Source organism: Phacochoerus africanus, chromosome 1, assembly GCF_016906955.1.
Source record: "Phacochoerus africanus isolate WHEZ1 chromosome 1, ROS_Pafr_v1, whole genome shotgun sequence".
Classification (NCBI taxonomy): Eukaryota; Metazoa; Chordata; class Mammalia; order Artiodactyla; family Suidae; genus Phacochoerus; species Phacochoerus africanus.
Window position 1 is genome coordinate 45,175,947 of NC_062544.1, and position 22,992 is coordinate 45,198,938.

General features: G+C 36.9%; 1 protein-coding gene across 7 annotated transcripts in view; it reads left to right on the forward strand.

Moving 5' to 3' along the window:
- The window catches only part of SLC38A9 (solute carrier family 38 member 9), an 87,206-nt gene that overhangs the window by 31,871 nt on the left and 32,343 nt on the right, over nucleotides 1–22,992 (forward strand). For 5 of the 7 annotated variants that reach the window (XM_047759286.1, XM_047759369.1, XM_047759451.1 and 2 more), the window contains exons 3-7: nucleotides 9,936–10,068; nucleotides 13,788–13,909; nucleotides 14,041–14,104; nucleotides 14,328–14,421; nucleotides 16,910–17,080. In XM_047759286.1, the coding sequence (XP_047615242.1) occupies nucleotides 9,936–10,068; nucleotides 13,788–13,909; nucleotides 14,041–14,104; nucleotides 14,328–14,421; nucleotides 16,910–17,080 (584 nt within the window). Of the gene's footprint in view, nucleotides 1–9,807; nucleotides 10,069–13,787; nucleotides 13,910–14,040; nucleotides 14,105–14,327; nucleotides 14,422–16,909; nucleotides 17,081–22,992 lie in introns of all 7 variants that reach the window. The other 2 variants (XM_047759539.1, XM_047759622.1) reach the window with 1 other exon arrangement.

Below are 22,992 nucleotides of genomic sequence, written 5' to 3' on the forward strand. Positions count from 1 at the left end.
CTCTGTACCCACTTTTTGGAGAGCTTTTATCACAAACGGGTGTTGAATTTTGTCAAAAGCTTTTCTTCCATCTGTTGAGATGACCATATAGTTTTTATTGTTCAGTTTGTTAATGTGGTGTATGATACTGATTGATTTGCAGATATTGAAAAATCCTTGCATCCCTGGATTTATCCCACTTGATTATGGTGTAGGATTATTTTAATGTAGTGAATTTGGTTTGCTAGTATTTTGTTGAGGATTTTTTTGTCTTTTTTTTTTTGCTATTTCTTGGGCCGCTCCCGCGGCATATAGAGGTTCCCACGCTAGGGGTCGAATCGGAGCTGTAGCCACTGGCCTACACCACAGCTCACAGCAACGCCGCCGGATCGTTAACCCACTGAGCAAGGGCAAGAACCGAACCTGCAACCTCATGGTTCCTAATCAGATTCGTTAACCACTGCGCCATGACGGGAACTTCTTGTTGAGGATTTTTGCATCTATGTTCATCAGTGATATTGGCCTGAAATTTTCTCTTTTTTTGTGATATCTATGTCTGATTTTGGTATCAGGGTGGTAGTGACCCTGGTGAGTGTTCCTCTGCAATTTTTTGGAATAGTTTCAGAAGGATAGGTTAACTCATCTCTAAATGTTTGGTGGAATTCACCTCTGAAGCCATCTGGTTCTGGACTTTTGTTTGTTAGAAGTTTTTTTGTCAGTTTCAATTTCAGTACTTATGATTGGTCTGTTCATATTCTCTATTTCTTCCTGGTTCAGGCTTGGGAGTTTGGACCTTTTTAAGAGTTTGTCCATTTCTTCTAGGTTGCCCATTTTCTTGGCATATAGTTGCTTATAGTAGTATTAGGCTCTTATGATCCTTTATATTTCTGTGGTGCCAGCTGTAACTTCTCCTTTTTCATTTCTTTTTTTTTTTTTTTTACTTTTTGCTTTTTAGTGCCACACCTGCAGCATATGGAAGTTCCCAGGCTAGGGGTTGAATCAGAGCTACAGCTGCCAGCCTATGCCACAGTCACAGCAACATGAGATCTGAGCCGCACCTGCGACCAACACCAGAGCTCACAGCAATGCTGGATCCTTAACCCACTGAGCGAGGCCAGGGATTGAACCCCCATCCTCATGGATCCTAGTTGGGTTCATTAACCGCTGAGCCACAAAGGGAAATCCTTCATTTCTAATTTTATTGATTTAAGCCTTCTCCCTTTTGGCCAAAGTTTTATCAATTTTCTTCATCTTTTCAAAAAACCAAATTTTAGTTTCATTGATCCTTTTCGCGTGTTTTCTTTGTCTCTGTTGCATTTATTTTTGCTCTGATTTTTATGACTTCTTTCCTTCTACTAACTTTGGGTTTTGTTTATTCTTTCTCTAGTTGCTTTAGGTGTAAGTTTAGGTGGTTTATTTGAGACTTTTCTTGTTTCCTGAGATAAGATTATATTGCTATACACTTCCCTCTTAGAACTGCTTTTGCTTTGTCTCATAGGTTTTGGATCATAGTGTTTTCATTTTCATTTGTCTCTAGGTAATTTTTTATTTCCCCTTTTATTTCTTTAGCAATCCATTGGTTGTTTAGTAACACGTTGTTTAGCCTCCATGTGTTTGTGTTTTTTTACAGTTTTTTTTACTTGTAGTTGATTTTCTAATCAACTAGTAGGTGTAGTCAGAACTAGCATTGTAGTTAGAAAAGATGCTTTATATGATTTCAATTTTCTTAAACTATTTCCATTTTACTTAATTATTCCTTTGGGGTTTTATCTTGTTCCTTTGTCTGGAACATATTTCTCTGCCATATCTTTTTGTCTAACTTTCTTTCTTTTTTTTTTTTTTTGTCTTTTTTCCTATTTCTTTGGGCCGCTCCCACCACATATGGAGGTTCCCAGGCTAGGGGTTGAATCGGAGCTGTAGCCACCGGCCTACGCCAGAGCCACAGCAACTCGGGATCCGAGCCGCGTCTGCAACCTACACCACAGCTCATGGCAACGCCGGATCGTTAACCCACTGAGCAAGGGCAGGGACCGAACCTGCAACCTCATGGTTCCTAGTCAGATTCGTTAACCACTGCGCCACGATGGGAACTCCTTGTCTAACTTTCTAATTGTGATCTCCATTCCACAGGCTGCAGGATCATAGTTCCTCTTGCTTCTGGTGTCTGCCCCTTGGTTGGTGAGGTTGGTCCAAGGGCTTGTGCAGATGTCTTTGTGGGAAGGACTAGTGCCTGCCCAGTGGTGGCTAGAGCTGGGTCTTGTCCCTTTGGTGGGCAGGACCCTGTTAAGGTATGTGTTTAGATGCAACTTTGGGCTCAGGATAACTTTAGGTAGCCTCTCTGCTGATGCATAGTGATGTGTTCCCACTGTGGGGCCTGGTCTCTGTGCCAAAATGGCAGCCTCCAAGAGAGCTCACATTAACAAGTATTCTCTAGAGCCTCTCCCACTAGTGTCCTTGACCTCTCAGAAAGCCACCTCCCACCCACCCCCTCACCCCTGCTTCTTCAGGAGACCCTCCAAGACCCACAGGTAGATCTAGCCCAGGCTCCTGTGGAATCACTGCTTTGCCTGAGTCCCAGTGCCACTGAAACCTTGTGTGCATCTTCCAAGAGTAAAGTTTCCTCTAGTCCTGTGGTGCCCCTGGTCTTCAAAGCCAAATGCTCTGGGAATTCCTCCTCCCAATACCAGATCCCCCAGGCTGGGGAACCTGATATGGGGCTCAAAACTCTCACTCCCATGAGAGAACCTCTGCAATATAATTTTTTTCCAGTTTGTGGGTCACCTGCCCAACAGGTATGGGATTTGATTATATTGCAAAAGCACCCTTCCAACTTTCTTGCTGTAGCTCCTCTTTGTCTTTGAATGTAGAATATCTTTTTTGATAGTTTCCAGTCTTTTTTGTCAATAGTAGTTGAGCAGTTAGTTTTGATTTTGATGTTTTCATGAGAGGAGGTCAAGTCCTACTCTGCCATCTTCCTCCTCCTCCTCCTCCTCTTCCTCCTCCTCCTCCCAGTAGTATCCCTTTCTTAAGTTATGGGAGAGGAATAAGAAAGAGGTTCTTTTTCTTTGGTGATCTGTTTAAAGAGTAGATAAACTTTGTTTTTGTGTTTTCAGTTTTTAGATAACAGAATTAAGATAATGAAGAAGTAATTTGTGTTCATCTAAAGAATTGTATGTATATATTAAAATAAGATTTATTTAAATATACATACTTACTGAAATCTTTACCTTCTTTCATTAGCTTTCCAGTTTCTTTCTTTTTTTTTTTTTTGTCTTTTTTGTTGTTGTTGTTGTTGCTATTTCTTGGGCCGCTCCCGCGGCATTTGGAGGTTCCCAGGCTAGGGGTTGAATCGGAGCTGTAGCCACAGCAACACGGGATCCGAGCCGCTTCTGCAACCTACACCACAGCTCATGGCAATGCCAGATCGTTAACCCACTGAGCAAGGGCAGGGACCGAACCCGCAACCTCATGGTTCCTAGTCGGATTTGTTAACTACTGCGCCACGACGGGAACTCCTCCAGTTTCTTTTTGAGGAAAAGAAATTTTGGTTAAAGTGCTGGCCTGACAATTTTTTTCTTTCATGCTTTTTTTTTAAATGGGAATAATTAGGTTTCAAAGCTGGACATTTTCCAAAAATTTCATTTGGAAGATTTGTTAAGGAGAGTAATAATTGGCATGACATTGCAGGTTGAAGCCTACAATGTCTTTATAATTTATATTATTTTTTATGATTAATATAAATAATTATATTATAATAACTAAGTTTGTAATTAAGTATAGCTTAATTATAATTTATAATTATGACAAGTTCTTATTTCAAAAAATTAAGTTAATAATATTTTTACTTTATTGCCCTTAAATAATTTCAGACACTTTGTGACTTATTTTGACATTCTCAGAATGTCAGTAAAAGGAGGAGCTGCTTGGAGAGCTGTACCCTCTTCGCAATTTTTTGCACATTCCTAATCTTCTTCTGTGAGCATGTCACTCACTATGTTCAATTGGAACTTCTTTTTCTAGATAGGATGATGGTGGTATTACTGTTTTATATCAACCTAGAGAAAAACTAAAGAATTGTTATGTTTTTATTTACTTACAGGTGCTTCTAGCATCTTAACTTGGTTGAAATGTTCCTGGCGTTTATGTAATTCTTTTAGCCTCATTCCAGTGCTGATACTAAAAGCAAACAAACAAAAACACCCTTGCATTTCTGTTACTGATCATTTTGTAGCCATAAAAGAAGAGATTGTTTTCAGAGCAGTAGAATTAAAACAGTTTGAGTTTTTAAAAACCAAAATTGAAAACATGAATTGCATTGAATGAATTTTAAAATTTGTTCTTAGCAGAATCTGTATTTAATTAAGCTATATAGGCCTGAGAATTAAAAATTCAGGTCAAGCTCTTTGTCCATATGTAGTTGATGAAGTTGTTTTTGTTTTTGTTGTTTTGCTTTTTAGGGCTGCACCTATGGCATATGGACATTCTCAGGCTAGGGATCAAATTGGAGCTGCAGCCGCTGGTCTATGCCACAGCCACAGCAATGCGGGATCCGAGCCATGTCTGTGACCCACACCACAGCTAATGGTAATGCCAGATCCTTAACCCACTGAGCTAGGCCAGGGATTGAACCTGTATCCTCATGGATACTAGTGGGATTTGTTTCTACTGAACCACAATGGGAACTCCTGATGAAGATATTTACTTGTGGCTAAGTAATACCTTAGAATTCTAAAATAAAGAAGCCATAACTTTTGACTAGGTGTTTGTTAACATTTTCTTTTTTCATCTTACCACCCCATCAGCTAAAAAATAATAATATAATTTCTAAAATGCTTTTAAGAGAAAAATATTGAGGACAATTTATGCAGATTTATTGAGCCAGAGAATTTTATTTTGTATTATAAACATGCAGAGTAAATGGAATGAATAGAAAAAAAAGTATGTTTTATATTAGATATTCTAAGTGCTGAAGAAATAATATAAGGCAGGAAAGCAGAGAGAGCATATAGGACATGACAAGGAAAGAGAATAAGGGTTGAAATTTTCGATGGGATGACATGAGTAGCCAAATGCCTCATTGAGAAAGGGGGCCTTGAAGAAGGACTTGAAAGAAGTAAAGAAGCAAGCCATGCAGATATTTAGGGGAAAGGCCTTCAGAGCCTTTGTTTTTACTTGAAATTAATAGCAAAGATCCTAAAGTAAGAACATGCTTGCAGTATTTCAGGAATGCTCAGGAGACCACTGTGGTTAGTGTGGTAGACAGTGAAGTCCTGGAGATGGGATGGGAGAGGGGTGGCAGAGAGCAGTTTGATACATGAATCAGGAGTTCAGGCTGGAGATAATAGTGTCAGCAGCATATATGTTATATTTGAAGTTATGTGACTAGATGAAATTCACCAAGAGATTGACTTTGGATAGGGAAGAGAAAATCTCTGGATAAAATAAACTGAGTTACTCTAATTTAAGAGTTGGAGGTTTGAGAAGGAATCAGCAAAGGAGACTAAGACTGAGAGTTCTTCCCTTTAGGATTATGCCTTTGTTGACACCTGAAGTTTTCCATGTACTAACCCAGGTTTACCTCATCTCTTACCACTTTTCTTACTACTTATAGTTGTGAAAAATATATCATGCTCTCTTTCTGGGTTCTTTCTACATGATTTTCCATTTTCTGAAGCACTGTTTCTTTCCTCCTCCCTAATTAATTCCTTTATATCTTCTAGATTCACCTCAACTGTAACTTCCTCAGGGGTCTGCCAGACGTGGTTTAGCTTCCCCTTCTGTATACCCTACAGATACCCAACCCTTCTCGCTCCCATTACTGCTCATGAGCACTTTCTCTCTTTGGACTGGAGTTACTTTCTTATCTCCTCCAGCAGATTATGGTCCCTGGTTCTATAATCTATTCATCATTTAAAGAATGTGCTAAAGCACAATGCTTAATCCTTGGTTAGCAGTTAAATATTTAATCAATTAGACAACCAGTCAAATAATTAGCCATAATAGAAAGAGAAGAGCCTTATATAAGCTCAGCCTTTGGAGACAGTGAGTAAAGTTGGAGTATAGAGCACGGTTTTTGTGAAATAAGCATCAGAGGAAGCAAGAAACATGTCAGCAAGCCCGAAGTTACCAGTATTTTTCTTATAGCAGTAAGGAATTTCTAGGTACAATTGCTTAATTAACTTTTTTTCTGTCTTCTTTACTGAAAAGCTGCCTGGCAAATATAATGTTTTACTAAGCAGGTAGAGAGAAGTATAGTGGATTCACTATTTTGAATGTTTATTTGCATGAGATTTTTTGAATACTTTATTCCCTTTTCATTTTCTAATAAACCACTCCAATCTGACAGGTGTTTGAGAGCTGCTGTTTTCATGGAGATGTGAATAAAGGAATAGTTTTAAATCAGAGGTCTTCCTATCAAGGATGAACATTCTTAAGAGTCATGGAATTATTATGAAACTTAAGAGAGGCATAACTGGTCAGTGGAAGGGTGGAGACAGATTTGAAAACCAAAAAATTTTAAGGAATTTAAGGAGTGGAACTTTGAAAAGGTGTTAGGTAGAAATAAGGTTTCTTTGTTTATCAGAGTATTAAATGAAAATGCAGAGTTTTGAGTCACATTTAAAATAGTTTTTAAAATTTTGCTGAATGTTAAAAAGCATTTTTTTTGTAGCATGATCATAAATATTTGTAAGGTGAGATAAATACAACCTGTATGTGAAATATAATTTATTTTCAGTGTGGCACAGCTGAGCTGCATTTCAAATGGGAAGTAACATTGATAGGGAGCAGTCACGTTAAACAGTGTTCAAAAGAAAAAGCCCAAGTTTCAAAAAACATTTTATTCTGAATATTGTTCTCTGTATAGTATTAATTTTATTTTATTTTATTTTTATTTATTTATTTATTTTTGCTTTTTAGGGCCGCACTCATGGCATGTGGAGGTTCCAGGCTAGGGGTTGAATTGGAGTTATAGCCACAGCAATAGCAACGCCAGATCTGAGCCACATCTGCACCCTGCACCACAGCTCACGGCAACACCAGATCTTTAACCCACTGAGTGAGACCAGGGATTGAACCCGCAACGTCATGGTTCCTAGTCATATTCGTTTCTGCTGTGCCACAACGGGAACTCCAAATAGTATTCATTTTAAAAGTGTTTTCAGATCCAACTAAAGTTCAATTTAGAAATATAAGTTGTATTTTTTGCTTACTTGAATAAAGCTTTAAGCATATTCAGTTAAAATACGCTGAGTTGTATATTTTTAAAGAGAAACTATTGAAAAGATTCCAAAATATTTGTTTGAACAGGCACTCAGCATCTCAATGAAAACTGTTGGAAAAGAAAAACTTTCAGAGTCATTCTGCTCTCTGAGTACCCAAGCCAACTGAACTGGTACAGTTAACACTTCTGTAAGATGTCAGGAGCCAAGAAATGTAGCACTTCCTGGACTGCTTTTCAACAGGCCTCCCAGCCAACTTAGTGGCTAATGTTAATACCATTGAGTTTTCAGAGTAATAACTACAAGTAGAATATCTACATCTCTTCTTATCAGTGTCATACTCATTAGTCTCTATTAGTAATCCTTTTTTTTTTTTTTTAGGGCTGCACCTGCGACATATGGAAGTTCCCTGGCTAGGGATCAAATCAGAGCTACAGCTGCTGGCCTACCCACAGCCACAGGAACACGGGATCCGAGCTGCGTCTGTGATCTATGCCACAGCTCATGGCAACACTGGATCATTTACCCACTGAGCAAGGCCAAGGATCCAACCTGCGTCCTCACAGATACTAGTTGGATTGGTTACCAATGAACCACAGTGGGAACTCCCTCTATTAGTAATCCTTGATGAGCTTAAATCTCTGCTTCATATTGACATTAGAACTGTAGTTTGTTCTTCGGTTTTGTAGGGTGTCATTCTTACAAAACACTAAGGGAACGCCCTGTGCAGTGTGGCCCAAACTGTCTTCCAGACTGAAATATTTCTACATTGCTTTTCAGTACTACTGAGTGTCACAGTAGAGATTTAAATTATTTAGAACACTTTAAAGGGAGTTCCTGTCGTGGCGCAGTGGAAATGAATCTGACCAGGACCCATGAGGTTGCGGGTTTGATCCCTGGCCTCGTTCAGTGGGTTAAGGATCTAGCATTGCCATGAGCTGTGATATAGGTCGCAGATGTGGCTCAGATCTGGCATTGCTGCGGCTGTGGCATAGGCTGGAGGCTGTAGCTCTGATTAGGCTGCTAGCCTGGAAACCTCCATATGCCGTGGGTGCAGCCTAAAAAGCAAAAACCAACAACAACAACAAAAAAAAACACTTTAATGCTTTGTGAGGAATGGTAGTTATTTCAGGCTACCAAATTTTAAAATAGTTATATTTAGCCTCTGACCCTTTAGTTTTCATTGTATGCCCTTGAGAATTACTGACACCACTGAATTCATTTAGCAATTATATGCTTGGTATAAATAGTATGTCATGTTGATCTCTATATCCACATATTTGCTTTAGTAAGTGCTCTTAGATATTTGTTGGGTTTAGCTAAAAAGTGCCCACTGTATTTAGGTGGTGGTGTGGAGAGTAATAATAAAAGAAAGATTCAAAGATTCTATATGCTAACTAGAGAGACTAGACTAAATTTAGTATCTGTGTTACCATTTCTCTAACATCACAGAGTTATTTAGAAAAATAGCATAAACTAAAATTCCAGTCACTTGGGGGAGTTCCCATCATGGCTCTGCGATAAGGAACCCGACTAGTATCCACGAGGACATGGGTTTGATCTCTGGCTTCCCTCAGTGGATTAAGGATCCCGAGTTGCTGTAGCTATGGTCCAGCCCAGCAGCTATAGCTCCGATTCAACCCTTGGCCTGGGAAATTCCATATGCCACCAGGGTGGCCCTAAAATACAAATGAAATGAAATTCCAGTCACTTGGTTTTTCAGTTGCTTCCCACAAGGTTAGATTAATGATATCTCCAAAAATGGTTACCACACTCTGGTAAATTTCAAGCTTATTTCAGAACCATAAATGTAGAAGACTTATATGGAACCAATGATAAATCTCTTGGCTTTTTCTCCCTTTATTATTTGGATCTGTGTATACCAAATATATACAATTTGGGATGCGCCGTCATTCGTAACTTCAAGGGATCTAAGGCATATGGTCATTTCATGCACCTCTGCCTGGTCTTTACATTTGGGTAGTTTATAACTGCAAGAAAGCAAATGGAGTTTCAATAAGAAACTGAAGGGGTTAATGACTGGAAATAATGATTGAAAACCAGAATCTGGAGTCGATTGGAACACAGTTATGAGGAGAAAGCATACATATAATAGTAGCATAATAGGGCATATTACTGAAATTTAAGAAAAGTGGAATAAGACAAAATATCTCTAGTGTCGGGATGTTCCATTTAATAGTTACTTGGGATGAGTTTCACAAGGGAGATGGCTGAAATCACTAATCCTTAGTATATGAACCAAGAAATAGGAATTGTGTTTATCATCGGAAGTAACTTTGGGCCATAAAGAAGGAATAGAGACTCTTTAGTAGAGGAACATTTTTGTCTGTAATTTCTCTGATTTAGTGCCAAATACTTTTTAAGAGAATATTCAAAGCTGTATCTGTTTAAGTTTGATTGTTAAAAACTGTCAGCTGCTATATTTCTTTTTAATAACTGATCGAAGCTCTTTCTGTCAGGTCTCCTCTATTGCTAAATTCCTTAAGTTTAAAAAAGTGTATTTAAAGTAATAGCACTATGAAACAAAAGTTTTATTTTGAGGATTGGGTAATACTTCTTTTGTGACATTTTCTTTTCCCACCAAAAGTGAGAAGTAAATGCCTTGCCTTGGTACATCCCATTTCTAATGGAGGACAAGAAGTTATTTTCTTCAATGGCTGACATCCAGAATTTCTGCCTGAACGTTCTTTGTCAAGTGTATATTCCCTTCTCTAGGCCTTTCTATATAGAGCCCACAAACATCGTCAGTGTGAATGATGTCATTCAGAGGGTTAGTGACCATGCCTCTGCCATGAACAAGAGGATTCATTACTACAGCCGGCTCACCGCTCCTGCAGACAAGGCACTGGTAAGGGGCAAAGCATTGCTAATTGTCTAAGTTAAATTGAAATGAACAGTGAACAACATGAGCCAGGGCAACTCCCAGTGGTTGAACTTTTTGCTGGCCACATTCCAAGGACAGCATCATGGAAAGTCAAAGATATTAATTAATACATATCTTACATCTCAGGCTAGTTCATTCTTAATAGCCCTGGCATAGAAAACTTGAAAAAATCTTTGTGTTGACAACAGCCTAGAGATTTCTTAGATTAAATTCTGCTAATCCACAACCCTAGGAGCTTTGAGGATGATGAAATATTGAAAGAGTTTAAGTCATTGATTAGTAAATAGTAATAACAGGTTCTGGTTAGTCTATTCAGTTTTTAAGTTTGAAGCTACAAGAGAAAAATGTTTTTAGAGATTTTCTACAGGGGTGAGAAACTGAAATATATGCATGCATATACATAATATTTTCCTGTTTGGTAATGTCCTTTTATGGATCAAAAACAAGGGTCAGAAGGCAAATACTAAACATGTGAAGCTTTTTGGGCAACATACTGTCATGTATTCTTTTCCACTTTTGTTTTATAATCATTAAAAATATAAAAGCTGGAGTTCCCGTCGTGGCGTGGCGCAGTGGTTAACGAATCCGACTAGGAACCATGAGGTTGCGGGTTCAGTCCCTGCCCTTGCTTAGTGGGTTAACAGTCCGGCGTTGCCGTGAGCTGTGGTGTAGGTCACAGACGTGGCTCGGATCCCGCGTTGCTGTGGCTCTGGCATAGGCTGGCGGCTACAGCTCTGATGAGACCCCTAGCCTGGGAACCTCCATATGCCACGGGAGTGGCCCAAGAAATAGCAAAAAGACAAAAAATAAATAAATAAATAAATAAAAGCTATCCTTAGCAAAGGGCCTGTAAAAAAAATCAGGAATAATTTTTCCCCTAATTTTTTCACCTTTTCCTTCCCTGGGTCTTTACATCAGTAGTTATAGTAAAGTCTTTGTTCCATATTAGAATTGTCTAAGCCCTCTGGAGAGTAGAAGTAATACAGTATCCCTGTGTCTAGTTCAAACCTCCTAGAGGATGTATTTGTAGACTCAAACTTCACAGATATCAACTGGGCCAGTCTAGGCCTGAGTGTATGTTGATCGCCTGGAAATTAAGACAGCATTGTACACCAAATTGAATCCATTTTGTTAACTGACAGGTAAGTCTAGTAAATCAAAGTATATAAACAGTGACCTAAAATTAACGGAGTAATATGACCATTTTTAATGATTGTGTGCGTACACTCACACTCATTTTCTGAGAGTCCCAAAATTATTTCTCCTAAAAGATTTTTTTTTTTTTTTTAATGCTCTCACCCACAGCATATGGAAGTTCCTGGGCCAGAGAGTGAATCCAAGCCACAGCCGCAACCTATGCCACAGCTGCAACAATGCCAGATCCCTTAACCTCCTGTGCCAGATCCTTTAACCCACTGCGCTGGACAGGGGATCAAACCCACACCTCTGCAGCGACCTGTGCCCCATTGCAGTTCATAACCCACTGCACCACAGTGGGAACTCCCCTAGAAGATTTTTAAAGGAAGAACAATATGAAACTGTAGGTGTCAGGTCTTTACAGAGTTATACTTTTTATTCTAAAAATTTCCCCATTTACCTTAATATTTTTATCCTAAAAAATAGAAAGGTGGTAAATTATTTGGCTACCAACATCTCCTAGACCCTGGCTAATAAAAATGTGACTTGCACAGGCCAGCAATATCAGTATCACGGAGAGCTTGTTAAAATTGCCAAATCTCAGTCCTTACTCCAGATCTACTGAATCAAAATCTATATTACAGGAGTTCCTGTTGTGGCATGGCGGAAAAGAGTCCGACTAGGAACCATGAGGTTGCCGGATCGATCCCTGGCCTCGCTCAGTGGGTTAAGGATCCGGCGTTGCTGTGAGCTGTGGTGTAGGTTGCAGACACTGCTCGGATCTGGTGTTGCTATGGCTGTGGCATAGGCCGGCAGCAACAGCTCCAATTAGACCCTTAGCCTGGGAACCTCCATACGCCGAGGGGAGTGGCTCTAAAAAGACAAAAAAACAAACAAAAAACCAACAACAACAACAAAAAGAAAAAAACCTGTATTACAAATTCTCTGTGTGAAACCCAAGAACATTCAAATTTGAAAAGCACTGTCCAAGACTACTGACAAAGTGTAGGATCCAATCCTCCAGCATTTCTCTTTCTCCTAAGAATTTCTTATTTCTTCTAATCCTGCATCAATAACTTTCAGTTTTCACTTTTTCTGAACTTAGTTTGGTAGCTATCATGGTTTACCTCCTGCCTGATGCAGACATGGTCTTGCCGCCTTTTTCCTTTTACTCCATAGTAAAAGACAGCAGAACTCAGACCCAAGAGGACTGAGGATAGAGAGAAGGCAGCAGACCTATCTCCACATAACTTTTGTATTTCTAGGAAATAGTTGTTTCCAAAGCCACACCAGGCATAGCATTCAGGATGATGTTTACAAGACACCACCAATCATATGCATAGAGGAGGTTCTGATGCTTTTTTCTTTTTGCACCAGTTCGTACATAGCCTGTCTACCTACTGAGGCCTAATGTTCCATCATTTCCTTGAAGTCTTTCCCAATTATTTTAGTCTCCATTATTATAATTATTATTATTTTTCATTCCTATATTCCAGAGTTGAACACTTAATTTTTATTCTTACAGCCTTGTCTAATTTCCTCATGTTTTCCACTTGGAATTTAAACATCTTGAAGTTAGGGGCTGTAATTTTTTTTTTCTTGAATGCTGAGCCTAACACAAAGTGGCACATTTACATACTGATATATAATTCTTGGCTTATACCAGTCAGCTCCTGTGTCTTTAATATTATATGTAAGGACTACATATTCTCGAAAGACTCTTCTCAGGGAGATGGGAGGAATTCCATCAGGGAACTATATTTTTTTCCCTACCAAAAAAGAGAGACAGAATTAGAAGAAATGTGTCAGGGTAAGGTGGGAGCTATATGTATAAGAAATATATATCTATTCAGTCATTCTCTTTCTGTACATCTTCAGCCTCTCTATTGGCTCCTTCCTTTTGCTTACATCTTCCGTCCTTAGGAGTCCATGCTTTGCCTTTTCCTTGAGCCACTGTAGCTCATCTTTTTCTTCTGCTACCATAGCATTTAAAGAATAGTCTTTATATTTTTATTTATTTATTTTTATTAAAGTATATTTGATTTACAATGTTGTGCCAATTTCTGGAATAGTCTGTACTGTTCCTTTATGTCCCTTCTATTGACTCCTCAATTCTTTATAGTTTGAGTTCCCTTCCAGCCTCTCTGCTAAAACCACTTTCACATAGGAGTTCAGTGGCTACTTGATTCTTTAAATTCCCCTCACTCTATGTGCAAGTATCCTTCATCTAGAATTACTTAATCTCAGTCTTTGCCATCTCTTCTTCCTCCTGTCTCATGAAAATGGAGAGAAAAAATATTCTGACAGTTGCATATTCTAGGAATTCATTCTCATTTCAATGGACAGTTTATTGTGTTTACATTTAAACTCTTACTCCTTTAGATCTACTGTATTTGAAGAACTATTTTATATTCATTCATCATAGATACAGACTCTACTTGTTTATGATATTTAGAAGTATGTCTAGAGTCAGATACTTTGTTCTGTAGAAAACATCCTGTTTTGAACATTTACTGGTTCTAACATTTCTCTTCTTTTTTAACCAGATTGCCCCGGATCATGTAGTTCCAGCTCCAGAAGAGTGCTATGTGTATAGTCCATTAGGTTCTGCTTATAAACTTCAGAGTTACACTGAAGGATATGGTAAAAACACCAGTTTAGTAACCATGTGAGTAAAACTACTTTTTGGAGTATAACTTAAACTATATATAAATAAAACTTATTGACTATTTTAATTTTTGTCTTAAAATGTTTGAAGAGTCAAACTTCATCTTTTTACTACTATTACTCTGTTTTCAGTTTTATGATTTGGAATACCATGATGGGAACATCTATACTAAGTATTCCTTGGGGCATAAAACAGGTAATATAATTTTCAGCACACTTTCTGCTGGAATTTTTTTCTCTTTGTACTGAAAGTTTTACAATAGAGGTTTTAATAAATCTACATAAAATTTACTAAAGAAAGTAGACGATGTATTTAATTATACATTAGTTTTTATCATAATTGTTTAGGGAACATAATGTTTGCATATGAATGGATTCTAACATATTATATATTCTTCCATATTTTTATTTTTAAACAGGCTGGGTTTACTACTGGAATGATTGTCATCATACTGATGGGCCTTTTAACACTTTATTGCTGCTACAGAGTAGTGAAATCACGAGCTATGATATGTAAGAATTTGCCACTGTAAAAATAATGATATGGATAGTAGTTTCTATCAAGGCAGATGACTAATGTGTACATTTCACAAGTGTGTTAACTATTTTGTGCATAAATATTTACTTCTCTAATTCATAACATTTGGCTGAACTGATATGTTAATGAATTTAGTGGCTGCCTTATGACAATCTGAGAGAGTCTAGGAGTTCTTTGAAGAATGCATTCACTTTGGTACTAATATCCTCATAAGAATAATTTTAAAAGTCAGATGTATTTTAGGGCCACACCCGTGGCATATGGTGGTTCCCAGGCTAGGGGTCAAATCAGAACTGTAGCTGCTGGCCTATACCACAGCAACAGCAATGTGGGATCTGAGCTGCATCTGTGACCTACACCACAGCTCACAGCAATGCCAGATCCTTAACCCACTGAGCAAAGCCAGGGATCTGACCTGCATCCTCATGGATACTAGTCAGATTGGTTTCTGCTGAGCCATGATGGGAACTCCTTAGAAGTCATATTTTAATTATGCATTTTTTTTTGTCTTTTTTGTTGTTGTTGTTGTTGTTGTTGCTATTTCTTGGGCTGCTCCCGCGGCATATGGAGGTTCCCAGGCTAGGGGTCGAATCGGAGCTGTAGCAGCCGGCCTACACCAGAGCCACAGCAACGCAGGATCCGAGCCGCGTCTGCAACCTACACCACAGCTCACGGCAACGCCGGATCGTTAACCCACTGAGCAAGGCCAGGGACCGAACCCGCAACCTCATGGTTCCTAGTCGGATTCGTTAACCACTGCGCCACGACGGGAACTCCAGAAGTCATATTTTAAAAATGAGGTCTTTTCCAGGAATAAATTGAGAATTCTATGATTCTTATCAGTTAACAGTGACTTGTTTTGACTTATCCCTACCAAAAGTTCTAAATGTTGGAATATCCTAAAAGTAAAAATTGTAAATACAAAAATGTGAGCAATATGTCCTTTATAATGAGTTCTCAAAGTTGTACCAATGCATTACTTCCACTCACTTTTATAAATTCTAGATCAGGGAAATAACCTTTTTAGATTATTTTAAAATAGCTTAGGACCTAAATAGACATGTGATAATTCATTGAACCTTGGCAAATACGAATCAACAGACCAGGCTTTGCCTCCAATTTTTTTCTGTCTCCATTATAAGCTGTGATATATTTTCTCTTAATTGTATTATTTATTCATATCCTGTTCCTCATACACAAATCTCTTGATACTCTTATAAATCTGCTAAATTCTTCATATGATATAGGCACTTAGCCCTTTACCTATTATATTTTGTCAATTTCTTTCCCATTCAATATTTTAATGACATTTTTATGATAAAAAAAATTTCTGCCAATATTTTCTATTGTTGATAGAAAGGATAACCTTTCAGGTTCTATATTTACATTGTCCTCTGTATTATCTGTTTTTTATTTTATTTTATTAATTTTTTTTCTTTTGTCTTTTTGCCTTTTCTAGGGCCACACCCATGGCATATGGAGGTTCCCAGGCTAGAGGTCTAATCAGAGCTGTAGCCACTGGCCTATGCCAGAGCCACAGCAACATGGGATCCAAGCCACTTCTGCGACCTGGATCCTTAACCCACTGAGCAAGGCCAGGGATCGAACCCGCAACCTCATGGTTCCTAGTCGGATTTGTTAACCACTGAGCCATTTAGGAACTTCTGTTATTTATTTTAAATTCTTAATTGTCTGAAATTTCTTTATTTGAAGTATAATTGATATGCAATATTATTTATATTGTACATCAACTGTACTTCAACTGTATATTTCAACTATTGATGTATACTTGAAGTGTAGTTACAGGTGTAGGTTACAGATATGACTCGTATCTAGCATTGCTGTGGCTGTGGTGTAGGCTGGCAGCTGCAGTTCCAATTTGACCCCTAGCTTGGGAACTTCCGTATGCTGCAGGTGCAGCTCTAAAAAGACAAAAATAAATAAATAAGTTATTATAAAATACTGGCCATATTCCCATGTTTTACAATATATCCTTGTAGCTTATTTTATACATAATAGTTTGTATCTCTTAATATTGCCCTTCCCTGCTTCCCTCATTGTCTGAAATTTAAATTGGCATGTGGTATGAAATATAACTCAGTAAAACATTCCTCTAAATTATTATTATGTGTGCCAAATATTGTTGGATAATATCTACTGTCCTTTATTGATGATTTTGTCTAGGCTTGGTTTATTACTTGCTTTTATTAATTATAAAATTTTATGATACTATAATCTACTTCTTAGATCATCTGTACTATTTTATTGACCTACATTTCTTTTTAATGTATTTGTTCTATAATGCTTTAATTACTGGTATTTCATAATATGTTCTAATATCTGTTGTTGAAATACCTTTAATCTTTTGCTAAATATTTTGAATTAATTTGTAGAACACAAATTATGAATATGGAATATATGGTTAACATCTAATTTTACTCATTCTCTTTTATTTTTATCTAGCATCAGTGGATACCACCACCTGGGAATATCCAGATGTCTGCAGATATTATTTTGGCTCCTTTGGGCAGTGGTCGAGTCTTCTTTTCTCCTTGGTGTCTCTTATTGGAGCAATGATAGTTTATTGGGTGCTTATGTCTAATTTTCTTTTTAATACTGGAAAGTTTATTTTTAGTAAGTATCCATATCATATGCCTTAACACATTGCTTTCTGATAAAATAACTACTGTAACATTTTATTTATTTATTTCCTTTTTTTTTGTCTTTTTGCCTTTTCTAGGGCCACTCCCACAGCACATGGAGGTTCCCAGGCTAGGGGTCTAATTGGAGCTGTAGCCGCCAGCCTACGCCAGAGCCACAACAACGTGGGATCCAAGCAGCTTCTGCAACCTACACCACAGCTCATGGCAACGCCAAATCCTTAACCTGCTGAGCAAGGCCAAGGATCAAACCCACAACCTCATGGTTCCAGGTCAGATTCGTTAACCACTGAGCCATGACGGGAACTCCATACTGTAACGTTTTAGTTTCAGTCTTTATTCTAGACTTGAGATTAATAAAGTAAAAAGTAATATTTATAATTCTGGAAGATATACTTGATTCAGTTAGCTTTCTGGTTATGATCTCAAATACATCAAATACATCATGTATGTTCATTTCGAAAAACTAATTTTGGGATAAATGATATTTTTTCAAATTCTCTAATATAAAATATTTCTAGGTTTCAGTAGGTATTTTAAGCATTTTTTTCATTCTATACCACGAAATTTTAGTTTAACAGAAAAGTTTGTGAAGTTCATTTACATGCTAAACTTCACATGGTATTTACATGGAACTTTACATGGTGTTTGTTGCTAAAGAATTTGATGTGGAATCTCAAAGAAACAACTTTCAGTCACATGTTTTCAAAATATCAAGATCTAAAATTAGGAAACAAAAAAAATAAAATAAAATTAGGAAACAGTAGAATAATGGAAATTATTTGGTAAATATATTATTTACATACCACAGAGTTGTAATTCACCCACATCAGCTATTTGAATTCTGAAAGGAGTCTTAGAAATTTAGACCAAATACTTTTATAATATTCTTAAATTGGTTAAAGTTTTTTTTTTATTTTTTTGCTTTTTAGGCCCGCACTTGAGGCATATGGAGATTCCCAGGCTAGGGGTCAAATCAGAGCCACAGCAACATGGGGTCCAAGCCACATCTGCAACCTACACCACAGCTCACAGCACTGCTGGATCCTTAACCCACTGAGCAAGACCAGGGATTGAACGCACATCCTCATGGATACTAGTCAGGCTCCTTACCGCTGAGCCGCAACAGAAACTTCCAAGTCCATTTTATATTAAGATCCCAAATATTTTTCCTGATGACTGAGAGACCTAAAGCTTAGTATATGTTTAGCTGGGTTTATATAAGCCCTTTATATTTAAAATCTAGATTTACATAAAAAACAAATTTCAAAATAGGTTCTAACATAATTACAATAGCTAATTTCCCTAAGTTCTTTTGAGGGACAGGTGAGTGAGGTAAATAAATTCTGTTTTTATTTTAAAGAATAAAATCAGCATTTTAATTAAGTTCTTTTTATTAGCAAGCATTTTTGTTGTATGAAAAATTATGAAGTGTTTCATACTATCAAAAAGACGCAGAAACTAATATATATACCAGTGTACCCACTAACTAGTTTTCTTGTTATAATATTTTGCCGTATTTACATTAGTTCTCTGTTCTTATAGACATATAATTGAAGCCCCTCATGTTCTCCTTCTCAGCCTCATTTTCCTTCTTCCCTAATTTTGGTACAAAATACGGTACATGTATGTTTTTGTTCTCCTACTACATAAATATATAAGCAATATATAGTATTGTTTTGCATGTTTTTAATCTATATAAATGCTTTTGCAACTTTTTGCCACATTCATCTTCAGTAATACATTATTCTAGTTCAGTTTCACTGCTTTATTCCGTAGCATGAATATACCATGCCTTCTTTATCCATTCTTTTGCTGATATTTGTTTTCAGTTATTTTATTCTTACAAACAAGACTTTGTTTAATATCATTGTTTGTTTCCTTGTGTGTATATGTGGGAGAGGTTTTTCCAACTATGTACCTCTAAGACAAATTTCTGAAACAGAATATTCACATTTTCAATGTTACTAGAAATTACCAAATTATTGTTTATCATCCTTATACCAGTCACACTCCTACCAACAGTGTATAAAAGTTCTCCTTATTCCATATCCTCATCTACACTTGGTATTATCAGACTTAAATTTTGCCAATTGGGATATAGGTTTTAATTTGCATTTCTCCTCATAAGAAGTAACACTAGACATCTTTTCTTAATTATATTGGATTTTAGATAGCTTTTTCATATCTTTTGCCTATTTTTCTATTGGATTGATGGTCTTTTTTCATGTTTATTTTTAGGTGCCCTTTGTAAAGTCTGGATACTAATATTTTATTCATTATTGTGTGGAAATATCTTCACTTTGTGTATGGTGGCTCTGTTGTTCAGAAGTTTTTTGTTTGTTTGTTTTTGCCTTTTCTAGGGCCGCTCCTGCGGCACATGGAGGTTCCCAGGCTAGGGCCTAATCGGAGTTGTAGCTGCGGGCCTACACCAGAGCCACAGCAACGCGGGATCCAAGCCATGTCTGCAACCTCCACCACAGCTCACGGCAACGCTGGATCCTTAACCCACTGAGCAAGGCCAGGGATCGAACCCACAACCTCATGGTTCCTAGTTGGATTCATTAACCACTGAGCCACAACGGGAACTCCTGTTTTGTTTTTTTTTTTACTTTCAAACTACTCAGTCTTTTTGATTATGGTCTATAACTCTTCCACATACATTTTAGAATCACCTTGTCAAATTCCACAAAAAATTCCAATCAGAATTTGATTGAAATTGTACTGAATTTATCAGTTACTATACCATAAGCTATCAACCACTACCATAATTGATGTCATTAGGGTACTGAATTTAAGATTTGATTGGCATTGCATTGGATTTATAGATGTGGAAAGAATAATATCATTAGGATACTGAGTCTTACTATCCATGATCATGGCATGGAGTAGTTCTCCATTTATTTAGGTCTTTTAAAATATCTTGTAAATTTTCATTGATAAAAGTCTTGCATATCTTTTAAACTTATTTTATTCTCAGTACCCTAAATTTTTTTGTGTTTAAAGCCATTTTGGTTTAATATTCAAACATGCATATTTTATCACAGAAAATTTCAAACATGTACAAAGTAGAAGAACATATAAGGAACTGTCATGTTCCCCCTACCCATTGTCAACAATTATTAAAATTCTGCCATTCTTGAATCAGATGGTACCAATGTTTCTCAACCTTTTTTCCCACTATTGCTCTTTTAAGGAGCCTTTTTAGGCATTTTTTCCTAATTGCCTTCCCATGAAATTCTATTTTCACAGATACAGTGTATATCCATTTATAAACTGTATATGTTTCTGTCCTTTATATGTAAAAAGAGTAAGTTTTTTTCATCCCTTAGAAATGAATTTTTTCCCTTGTAGGTAATGGTGTTATACATTTAGAAAACATGATCATGCCTATACCCACTCTAGAATTCGCTTTTTTAGATAGAATTTACCTTCATTGAAATACACAAATCTTGATCATATAGATTTTTTTTTTTTTCCTTTTTCATTGGCACCCACAGCATGTGGAAGTTCCCAGGCCAGGGACTGAACCCACACCACAACAGCAACCCATGCTGCTGGAGTGACAGTGCCAGATCCTTCACCCACTGTGCTACAAGAGAACTCCATTGGCCATACAATTTTGACAGATGGATACATCGATGTAACCCACACCCCCTTCATGAAACTAGTGATATATTCTTTAATTATAAGAAATTTAGAGTATTTGTTGCTATTATAAAAGAACCTAGTTAACTTTTTAATTGTTGTCTTTCATCTAGCAAATATATTGAACTCTTACTGCTTACAATTTTGTAAATCCACTTTGAGTTTTATATTTAGATAGTTATGTCATCCATGAATAATGAAAACATCTTCCTATATAGTTATGTCATCCATGAATAATGAAAACATCTTCCTATATAGTTATTATTTTTTAAATAATTTAAAGATAAATACATTTATCTTTTTTAAACTGTAAAGTTGTATAGGTGCAGTGTTCGTAGACATCCTTATATTGTTCCTGGGGAAATCTAATGTTTCACCATTAAATATTATGTTGGTTGCAGGATCTTGGTTGTACCTTTAGTAATTTAATGATGTTCCAGCCTATTGTTTTCTTAACGATTTTTATTTATGTGTGCTGGATTTCATCAAATATTTAATCTGTATCTCTTAAAATGATTATAAAGCTTTTCTCCTTTGAATTCACCATATTAACAATTTAAAGGAGAAAAGCTTTACAATCATTTTATATATTTAGTCACTTATGATGGAACATGATAATGTGAGAAAAAAGAATCTATTCATGTGTGTAACTGAGTCACCATACTGTACAGTAGAAAGTTGACAACACTGTAAACCAGCTATAATGAGGAAAAAATAAAAAACATTATTTTTTTAAAAATCTGAAAAAAAAATTATTAATATGGTGAATTCTGTGCATATATTTTGTAATATTTAAATCATTCTTGGCATTCCCATCGTGGCTCAGTGGAAACAAATCTGACTATCATCCGTGAGGATGCAAGTTCGATCCCTGGCCTTACTCAGTGGCTTAAGGATCCAGTGTTGCCGTGGGCTGAGGTGTAGGTCGCAGATGCAGCTTGGATCCCATGTTGCCGTGGCTATGGTGTAGCCCGGCACCTTTAGCTCTGATTTGACCCCTAGCCTGGGAACCTCCATGTGCCATGGGTGTGGCCCTGAAAAGACAATAATAATAATAATAATCAATCAATCATTCTTATGTTCTGGGATAAACATAAATTAGTTTGTAAGTCATGGTGTATTTTTTAAATTTTCCTACTGAATTTAGTTTACTCATGGAAGGAGTTGGACTAATATTTAGAACATTCGTGTCTTTTCATAAGAGTTATTGGCCTAGAGTTTTTTTCTTTCTCATATTGTCCTTATTGAGCCTTGGTGTATTAGGGTTGCTATGACATATTACCATAAACTATTTCTCTTAAAACAAGAGAAATTTATTCTCTCATGGTCCTGGAAACTAGAAGTCTGAAATCAAAGTGTGTATAGGGCCCTCTGCTTCCTCTGAAGCCATTAAAGAAGAAGCCTTCCTTGCCTCTTCCTAGTTTCTGGTGATCGATTGCTGGCAGTCCTTGGCATTCCTTGTCCTGTAGCTACATCATTCCGGTTTCAGCCTGTATCTTCACATGGTCATCTCCCCTCAGTGTCTCTTTGTCCAAATGTTCCTGTTCTTTTTAAGACCTTGAAAAACGTATGGTCTCCAAATGAGGCAGGTTGGGAGGGTAGGGGGATGCCCTGAGGGTTTGGGATGGAAATGCTATAAAATTTGGTTGTGACATGCGAAAAAAAAAAAAAAAAAAACCTAGATTATTTTTACATGAGAGATTCTATTATAAAATTGACAAAACTTAAAAAAAAAAAAAAACCAGGACACTAGTCATTGAATTTAAGCCCTACCCTAATCCAGTATAACCTAATCTTAACCTGATTATATCTGCAAACTGTTTCAAAGTAAGGTCACATTGGACATAGATTTGGGGCAAGGTTCCTGGTGGACATAGATTTGGGGGTAAATACTATACAACCCAGTATTTGGTATAGAGGTTTTCTAGCCTTATATAAGTCTTTGACATCAGAAATTACATAAAGATTTATAACTTCCAATCTTTAATAATTCCTGGAGATACTGTAAAAATCTAGAGCACTATTTTATCTTGAGAAGCATATAATGGAGGTAAATAATTACATATTAAACTTACTTTATGACTTAAAATCTAATCCAGCATTTTTTACTATCTAAGTTTTACATCACTTTTATTATTGCTTACTGAGGTTATAAAAGGTTAACAAAGTAAATTTCCTCAGACAAGTAAGAATATATATATATATGCTCTCAGGTATCTGCATATGCTTTTTATTTTG